The sequence below is a fragment of the Helianthus annuus genome, chromosome 11, assembly GCF_002127325.2.
Source record: "Helianthus annuus cultivar XRQ/B chromosome 11, HanXRQr2.0-SUNRISE, whole genome shotgun sequence".
Lineage (NCBI taxonomy): Eukaryota > Viridiplantae > Streptophyta > Magnoliopsida > Asterales > Asteraceae > Helianthus > Helianthus annuus.
The window spans coordinates 129,070,049-129,080,576 of record NC_035443.2 but is presented as its reverse complement, the minus strand read 5'-3'; the positions used below and the strand labels follow the sequence as shown (position 1 = coordinate 129,080,576).

General features: G+C 37.6%; 1 protein-coding gene across 1 annotated transcript; it reads right to left on the bottom strand.

Annotated features, from left to right (window-relative positions):
* Positions 1-7,460: 7,460 nt before the first annotated feature.
* On the bottom strand, positions 7,461-10,214 carry LOC110888353. The gene is made up of 5 exons (XM_022135883.1): positions 9,838-10,214; positions 8,508-8,632; positions 8,212-8,237; positions 7,719-7,797; positions 7,461-7,627 (listed from the first exon to the last, which is right to left on the bottom strand). Exons 1-5 carry the CDS (start codon positions 10,212-10,214, stop codon positions 7,461-7,463), a joined length of 774 nt encoding a protein of 257 aa, XP_021991575.1.
* Between the last annotated feature and the right edge of the window lie 314 nt (positions 10,215-10,528).

The following is a 10,528-nucleotide window of genomic DNA, read 5'->3' as shown; positions in this document are numbered from 1 at the left end:
TGAGCACTGCTTATCACCCACAAACGGATGGGCAGTCTGAACGCACCATCCAAACCCTGGAAGACATGCTTAGAGCATGTGTGATCGATTTTGGCAAGAATAGGGAGAAGCATCTACCGCTAGTGGAATTCTCCTACGATAACAGCTACCACACCAGCATTCAGGCAGCACCCTTCGAGGCATTGTACGGTCGTAAATGCCGATCACCTCTTTGCTGGGCGGAAGTTGGTGATAGCCAGATCACAAGCCCAGAACTGGTGGTAGACACAACGGAGAAGATTGCCCAGATCAGACAACGCATGGCGGTAGCTCGTGACCGTCAGAAAAGCTACGCTGATAAGCGTAGGAAACCGCTAGAATTCCAGGTCAGGGACCGGGTTCTACTTAAAGTCTCACCCTGGAAGGGTGTGGTTCGTTTTGGTAAACGGGGCAAGCTTAATCCGAGATATGTTGGACCATTCGAAGTTATCGAGAAAATCGGTAAGGTTGCGTATAGATTAAATATGCCTGAAGAGCTGAGTGCGGTGCATAATGTTTTTCACGTGTCTAATCTGAAGAAGTGTCTCTCAGATGAAACACTCATAATCCCCTTCAAGGAACTCACTATTGACGAACAGCTACACTTTACTAAGGAACCGATTGAGATCACGGATCGAGAAATCAAAACCCTCAAACGTAGCCAGATACCTCTCGTGCGAGTTCGTTGGAACTCGCGACGTGGCCCAGAGTTTACCTGGGAGCGGGAAGACCAGATGAAGTGCAAGTATCCCCAGTTGTTCCCAAACGAAACCCCCAGCACTGAAGCTATAACCGAATTTCGGGACGAAATTCCAAACTAACGGGGGGATCATGTGACACCCCGTTGAAACGCTCTCACACGTACTAGCTTGATAGTGGCTGCCTTAACTTTCGGGACGAAAGTTCTTAAAACTTGGGGATAATGTGACACTTCGGGTTTTCCCGAGTAACCCTCTTGTATTAGCAATGTGTACGTACGAATTATTAAATGAAAGTTGTGATTATCTTGCTATGCTATGTGTTGTATGTATGTATAATATAAGTATGTGTGTATAATAGTGAACCGAGACCACAACAAACCCGACTCGAGACCACTCGGTCTCGAGTAAACAGTAACGGTTGGGCCGGATTGGGCCATACACCCCTTTGAGCCCACTCGAAACCCTTGTAGGGTGCACCACCCAAACCGAGTATAAAACCCCTCATCCACCTTTTCCCTTACACTCTCACACACTCTCTCCCTCACTAAAACCCTAGAACTACTAGACCTCCTCTCCTTTCTCTCGGACCAAACCGGTGACAACAAGGACACTCGGCTCGGTTCAAGCTAGGAATCATCATTCGGAAGCTCACTCATCGACCCTTCATACCCTCACACTTTGAGTCTCTACCGGTTAGTGTTCTAATGTGTACTAGGTGTTATATGTGTACTAGATGCCTTGTGTGCTTGATGAATGAAATATATGCTTAACCCCTTTTACATGATCTTGATTGATTTAGCGAGTAAAGATCATGAAATACATGAAGATTGTTGTTCATCTGTGATGTAGATGCTTGATTTCTAGATAGAGTGGTTTGTTAATGATCATGCTAACTTGACATATGAATAAGTAGAAAAATGTTTGAATATGGTGCTATCATGTTCTCGGTTGGGTGTGTGAATGATGATGATCGATAGTACATTAAACTAGGTGTATTATGCTAGCATAAATCGGTTTAAGTGAGCATGTTTGTTTAGGATGAAAACCCTAAAGATGAACTAGATGAACATGTGTTGAACATGATATGAAGATTTGATAACATTTGAAAAACTTGTTGTTTGATCCATTTTGGTTAATTGTTAGACAAAGAAACATGTTTGTGAAACCTTATTGGATAGTACATAAAATCGTGAAATCAGAATACTGTGGATAGTACAATGCGGGCAGATGTGCCAGATTCAGCAGGTTAACGAGTCGAGACCTCTGGTTTCGACTCGAGACCATGAAGCTACAACTCGAGACCGCAACGATTGCGACTCGAGACCTGGACCAAGCAACTTCAAAACGGACTTCAGGGACTCGAGACCATCAAGGTCTCGACTCGAGACCACCTTGTCTCGACTGGGCTGCTCACTTTAGTTATTGGGCCATAACGTGATTTGTTTGGGCTGCCTGTTTAACTGAACTATGTGTTAGTTGTTACTGTTGACTGATCCAATAGTAGAGCAGGCCCAATAGCTCAACATGTAACTGTATGCAGGCTATGTGTTAGATTATGTGTAAATACGTGACATTCTCTGTACCCAAACCTGACCTATACTGGTAACCATGTTAGGACGTGGTGACTAGCTTGCTTGACAAGAAACCTAATCTGCCGAGCAACCCAAGGTGAGTTCACACACTAAAAGCATGCGTCCCAAGGAGGGACACGGACAAACTGCCAACTTTGGGAAAAATACTTTTGAACTATTATTTCCGGGGGAAATCCGAATGGGTATTTACTATCTCCGGGGGAGATACGTTTGGATATTATTTATAAAGCACAACTAGCCAAGCTAAACGAAACTCTATCACCTTAAGTCCCTGCTTACAGTACCGATTAATCGCCGGGGGCGAACGGGTTATTAGTTGATAGCGCTATTAGGTTTGACAACCTCACACCGTGACCGGGGGAGATCGGGCGTGAACTAGTAGACATTGCATCGTGGTCAATGATGATAGACATTGACTCGCGGCACAACAACTTTCCGTCAACAGTTTCGGTCTCTACAGTTTTGTGAGCTTACAGATGGGGTAGCTCCCCACAACGTGATTATAAATGCTTTATCTAAACAACATACGTTTTTAAAAACTAAAACTTGACACCTCGTGGACTCGCCAACATTATGTTGATACCCTACTGCATGCTTTGCAGGTACCCAGTGATTCAGGAGCTTGCAGCTTGCGGATGTGTAGTGGTCGTCTAACCCGTGTGTTGGGTTCTAAACAAACTTGAACTAAGAATCTTGTTCTAAACTATTTTGTCTATGCTTCCGCTACTTATCTGAACTATTACTTAAACTTAAATACTTTTGAACTTTGATTATGATATTTGCCAACCTTGTGGTTGGTGAGTATTACTTATGTTATTAATTAAATTGCTCAGTATAATTGGTGGCTGGATCCTGGTCAGTCACGCCTCCAAGCGGTGGTACTCCGCATGTGGATTTTGGGGGTGTGACATTATACTTATTGTTTATCTACTTAAGGTGTAATATTCATTGTTTTATTCATGTCCATTTAACATAAATTACCAATATGTCCACTGTTTCAACACATGCACATGTGCATTACCCAACGCGTGCATTTTCAACATTGAAACCATAGCATCTAAACTTGTCGATTCACTGTTTCTAATGTCATTATGTTTTAAGTGCATGTACTCCATTTTCAATCCACCTATTATACATTGCAACGTATACATTATGCACATGTGCATTGCCACCATATACTATGTCAAACAACATTAAACATTACTACCTTTATGTTATGCACATGTGCATTGCCAACATAATTTATGCCACACATTATATCACATCAATATGTTCCTGGGCATTTCCAACATATATTATACTATACACCATACAACATAACATTGTAAACTACATATCCTAACATGTATTATTATTCTAAATAATGCATATGTGCATATGACATATCACTTTAACATAACCTATACAAAGTTCATTTCCATTTACATTAGCATCTGTGGAAATATTACTAACATGTTTACCAATTTCAAATTATGCACATGTGCATACAAAAACCTCCTTACCATACCAAATGTATAAAGATAATACCAATATGTATACATTTTCAAATTACACACTTTGACTCTTTTTGTTCCACCTACTTTTCAGTGTGATAATATTGGAGTCACATTTCATCTACGAAATATCATGTCATTGATTTAAACTTTATTCAAGATACAGGTTCAACAATAATTTGTGGGTTTCTGTTGGACCACGTATGTAACCAAAACCTAGTTACAATGTTTGGAAAAACTGTCGGTTGTAACAAAGAATAATTACAATATCAGATTATGATTTAAGTCATGTAAGTGCAGATATGACTGCATCAGTAACCTCTTGTGTTGTGATACTTCCACCAAGATCTTTTCTTCGGTATTTACCCTCGTAAATAATGCGTTTCACTGCAGTTTATAAACGATCTGCATAATTAGGAAGCTGAAGATATCTCATCATCATGGCTGATGAAAGAAGCAGAGCCACTGGGTTTGCTCTCTTTTTCTCAACCATTGATGGTTTCCCAACATTCCCGGCTGATGCACCTTGTTCAAAGATTGCGTACTCCGTGCCAACATTACCTGTAAATATGATTGCAAAAACTTTATTACTACAAAATCATCGTTACAAAAAGGGTTTAGGGATTTAAATATATGGTTTATGACTGTGTACCTCCTGGCATGACCCCTGTACCACCAGCAATACCAGCAGCAGCGTTTGCAACTAGGTTTCCATACATGTTAGTGTTCTAATGTGTACTAGGTGTAATATTCAGGAGCTTGCAGCTTGCGGATGTGTAGTGGTCGTCTAACCCATGTGTTGGGTTCTAAACAAACTTGAACTAAGAATCTTCTTCTAAACTATTTTGTCTATGCTTCCGCTACTTATCTAAACTATTACTTAAACTTAAATACTTTTGAACGATGATTATGATATTTGCCAACCTTGTGGTTGGTGAGTATTACTTATGTTATTAATTAAATTGCTCAGTATAATTGGTGGCTGGATCCTGGTCAGTCACGCCTCCAAGCGGTGGTACTCCGCATGTGGATTTTGGGCGTGTGACATTATACTTATTGTTTATCTACTTAACGGTGTAATATTCATTGTTTTATTCATGTCCATTTAACATAAATTACCAATATGTCCACTGTTTCAACACATGCACATGTGCATTACCCAACGCGTGCATTTTCAACATTGAAACCATAGCATCTAAACTTGTCGATTCACTGTTTCTAATGTCATTATGTTTTAAGTGCATGTACTCCATTTTTAATCCACCTATTATACATTGCAACGTATACATTATGCACATGTGCATTGCCACCATATACTATGTCAAACAACATTAAACATTACTACCTTTATGTTATGCACATGTGCATTGCCAACATAATTTATGCCACACATTATATCACATCAATATGTTCCTGGGCATTTCCAACTTATATTATACTATACACCATACAACATAACATTGTAAACTACATATCCTAACATGTATTATTATTCTAAATAATGCATATGTGCATATGACATATCACTTTAACATAACCTATACAAAGTTCATTTCCATTTACATTAGCATCTGTGGATATATTACTAACATGTTTACCAATTTCAAATTATGCACATGTGCATACAAAAACCTCCTTACCATACCAAATGTATAAAGATATTACCAATATGTATACATTTTCAAATTACACACTTTGACTCTTTTTGTTCCACCTACTTTTCAGTGTGATAATATTGGAGTCACATTTCATCTACGAAATATCATGTCATTGATTTAAACTTTATTCAAGATACAGGTTCAACAATAATTTGTGGGTTTCTGTTGGACCACGTATGTAACCAAAACCTAGTTACAATGTTTGGCAAAACTGTCGGTTGTAACAAAGAATAATTACAATATCAGATTATGATTCAAGTCATGTAAGTGCAGATATGACTGCATCAGTAACCTCTTGTGTTGTGATACTTCCACCAAGATCTTTTGTTCGTTATTTACCCTCGTAAATAATGCGTTTCACTGCAGTTTATAAACGATCTGCATAATTAGGAAGCTGAAGATATCTCATCATCATGGCTGATGAAAGAAGCAGAGCCACTGGGTTTGCTCTCTTTTTCTCAACCATTGATGGTTTCCCAACATTCCCGGCTGATGCACCTTGTTCAAAGATTGCGTACTTTGTGCCAACATTACCTGTAAATATGATTGCAAAAACTTTATTACTACAAAATCATCGTTACAAAAAGGGTTTAGGGATTTAAATATATGGTTTATGACTGTGTACCTCCTGGCATGACCCCTGTACCACCAGCAATACCAGCAGCAGCGTTTGCAACTAGGTTTCCATACATGTTAGTGTTCTAATGTGTACTAGGTTTAATATTCAGGAGCTTGCAGCTTGCGGATGTGTAGTGGTCGTCTAACCCATGTGTTGGGTTCTAAACAAACTTGAACTAAGAATCTTGTTCTAAACTATTTTGTCTATGCTTCCGCTACTTATCTGAACTATTACTTAAACTTAAATACTTTTGAACTTTGATTATGATATTTGCCAACCTTGTGGTTGGTGAGTATTACTTATGTTATTAATTAAATTGCTCAGTATAATTGGTGGCTGGATCCTGGTCAGTCACGCCTCCAAGCGGTGGTACTCCGCATGTGGATTTTGGGCGTGTGACATTATACTTATTGTTTATCTACTTAACGGTGTAATATTCATTGTTTTATTCATGTCCATTTAACATAAATTACCAATATGTCCACTGTTTCAACACATGCACATGTGCATTACCCAACGCGTGCATTTTCAACATTGAAACCATAGCATCTAAACTTGTCGATTCACTGTTTCTAATGTCATTATGTTTTAAGTGCATGTACTCCATTTTCAATCCACCTATTATACATTGCAACGTATACATTATGCACATGTGCATTGCCACCATATACTATATCAAACAACATTAAACATTACTACCTTTACATTATGCACATGTGCATTGCCAACATAATTTATGCCACACATTATATCACATCAATATGTTCCTGGGCATTTCCAACATATATTATACTATACACCATACAACATAACATTGTAAACTACATATCCTAACATGTATTATTATTCTAAATAATGCATATGTGCATATGACATATCACTTTAACATAACCTATACAAAGTTCATTTCCATTTACATTACCATCTGTGGATATATTACTAACATGTTTACCAATTTCAAATTATGCACATGTGCATACAAAAACCTCCTTACCATACCAAATGTATAAAGATATTACCAATATGTATACATTTTCAAATTACACACTTTGATTCTTTTTGTTCCACCTACTTTTCAGTGTGATAATATTGGAGTCACATTTCATCTACGAAATATCATGTCATTGATTTAAACTTTATTCAAGATACAGGTTCAACAATAATTTGTGGGTTTCTGTTGGACCACGTATGTAACCAAAACCTAGTTACAATGTTTGGCAAAACTGTCGGTTGTAACAAAGAATAATTACAATATCAGATTATGATTCAAGTCATGTAAGTGCAGATATGACTGCATCAGTAACCTCTTGTGTTGTGATACTTCCACCAAGATCTTTTGTTCGGTATTTATCCTCGTAAATAATGCGTTTCACTGCAGTTTATAAACGATCTGCATAATTAGGAAGCTGAAGATATCTCATCATCATGGCTGATGAAAGAAGCAGAGCCACTGGGTGTGCTCTCTTTTTCTCAACCATTGATGGTTTCCCAACATTCCCGGCTGATGCACCTTGTTCAAAGATCGCGTACTCCGTGCCAACATTACCTGTAAATATGATTGCAAAAACTTTATTACTACAAAATCATCGTTACAAAAAGGGTTTAGGGATTTAAATAAATGGTTTATGACTGTGTACCTCCAGGCATGACCCCTGTACTGCCAGCAATACCAGCAGCAGCGTTTGCAACTAGGTTTCCATACATGTTAGGTGTCACCTGCAACATTTAATCAGTTAACACCCAATTGGAAAAAGAATAATCTCATGTGTGCGTTTTAAAACTAGAACATATGTACAACTTAAGCATTTACAGAAATAATAAGTAGTGCCGTTATTAATGTAACAATGTATGTATTTTCCTATATTTATATCTGCATATTTACTTGTCCTTTGTATGTCTTTTCCTATATCTACATCTGCATATGGTATAATATATGTGTTTAAATGAATGACAACATCATTAACATAAAAACTAAAAAATAATGCACATGTGCATCTCTACCCAATTGAAACATTAAATATTAAGCAACCTATTCTAACTTTTTGTTTCAATATTACGTCCGTCCTCGTCCTCCATAGCCTCTCACATTCTTTTCGATCCTTACTCCCTTTATTTTATAATAAATGGAACCCTTTTTCGTTTTTTCCATCGTTGATCTACAATAAATAAAAAAAAATCATATAATTTACCAAACCTACAAACCTACCGCATTTTTGCATTCCACACAATGATGCACATGTGCAAAGAAAATAAAACATGTTATAAAATGTTCATACATACTACTGCACACCTACATTTATAAACTTAATGTGTTTACACAACTTATAATATTAATAAAAAAAGTAATACAATGTTGCACATGTGCATAAACTCAGATTTAATTACTAAAAAATTATAATAATACTAAATAATCAATAACTTCTAACCTTTTTGTTTAACATTCAAATATTCGTCTTCCTTTGCGTCCGTTGCGTTCGACATTCTTAATGACCCTTCATCCCTTGACTTTAATATAAATGTTACGTTTTTCGATTTTTTTTCCATTGATGATCTACAATGAACATGTGGATAAAAGTTAAATACCTTACTAACCTATTATGACAAATTATGCACATGTGCATATTAACGTATTTTGTCAAGCTATGCATATGCGCATAGCTATATATCGCATAACACTACCTTATTAACATAATCTAACATTAAATACAAATGTGCATAACTATACATCACACCAAAATACAACTAAATACCTTATTTAATGTCATCTGCATCAACATTAACTACCTTATTCACATGTTATTGCACACTATGCACATGTGCATATTGACTTATTATTACAATCTATGCACATGTGCATAACCACATATTACACAAGAATTACCTTAATAGCCAATTTTGCTAAACATATGATGTCAAAATATGCACATGTGCATAGCTATATATCACACAATACAAAACGAAGCTTGAATCGACAAATTATCTATCATATAAAAGTACAAAGGACAAATTATCTATCATATAACAATATAAACGAATTGTATAAACTTGCAAACGGTGTCTCGATTAATATGACAATATCTATATTACCAATCCGTCAACGATTTCGTTGGCGGCGGCGATTTTGACGGCGATTAATTCCGGCGATACCGTCTTAGTGGCACACTCATTGAATCATCTATTCTTATAATCACTGGACGAATTTTGGGAACTAACCTCGATTATATGACGAAATATGAAATATCTGCTGGTAAAATCTCAAATCTGAGATACAATCTCAATCCAGATGATTCGATATGGTGAACTGATGATGCTGAAGTGATGATGTATACCAGACGATGATGAAATCGATTGTAATTGACGAATTGTTGAGAGAATCAGGTTGAGAAATGTTGAGATATTTGGATGTAATCACAGTTCAGATGATAGAGATGATAGTGGACGTGAAGATTGTATTAAATGTAATTTAAGTTTTGTTTGAAGTCCGATAATAAATGGAAGCAGGTAAGCGGGTTTTTTAAAGTTATTTGGTATTTACAAAATTGCCCCATGTTCACATTGGTTCTCGCGGTTCTCGCAATAAGGGTAGTTCTCGCATGAACCCTACCCTATATATATATATATGTATATATATATGTATATATATGTATATATATATATATATATATATTTCTATGTTATTACTATTATTGATAGCGGTTCATCCAGTATTGCATGTTACGCTCGTCGTATTTCTAAACGAGCCTCTCCCCTATTTGCCTTATTCTTTCACATTCATCTAATAACTCCTCACCAAAAGTGCGGAGTTCCTGCACGTTCTCGGTACTCATGGGTGGTGCTGGTGCTGGTATTGGGTCAGGGTACTGGGGCATCGGTTCTTCATATGGGTATGGGTTCTCTAGGATTTCCCGCATATACTGGTCGTTATCCCAATATGGATCTAGAGGGTCAAGGTTAGGATAGGGTGCTACTAGGTTTTGTATGGGCTCCTCCTGTGGGTAAAGTTCTCGATAATCCCTATGATCGTCTTCCCATGGGTCATAATCTGGAGGATGGGATGCTGGGACTCTAGGGATTTTGTTTGGGTCGAAGGCAGGTACGGGAATCTGGTATCCTGGGTTAGGTTCTATTTCCATGGGTTGATTTGGGAACAAGGGTAGTGGTTGTGGTGCAAAGATTTGTTCTAAGTTTGGGTCTGCGGCAGTGGTAGCTAGTATGTGAAAATTGGCCAATCCCCTATTGATTATGTCCTGGGTCTGGGCATTCATCTCCCTATTTGCAGCTGCTGAAGCTCGTTGCTGCTGTAACTTCTCATTCTTTTCTTACGCTTGTGTGCTCCCCGACTGAACCATCCTCTCTTTTTGGTAGGGAATGGCTCTTCGGATTGCGCTTTGAATATGAAAATCCCCTCTTCTGTGTTAGCTGAATACCCCGAGTGGGTAGGCTGGGA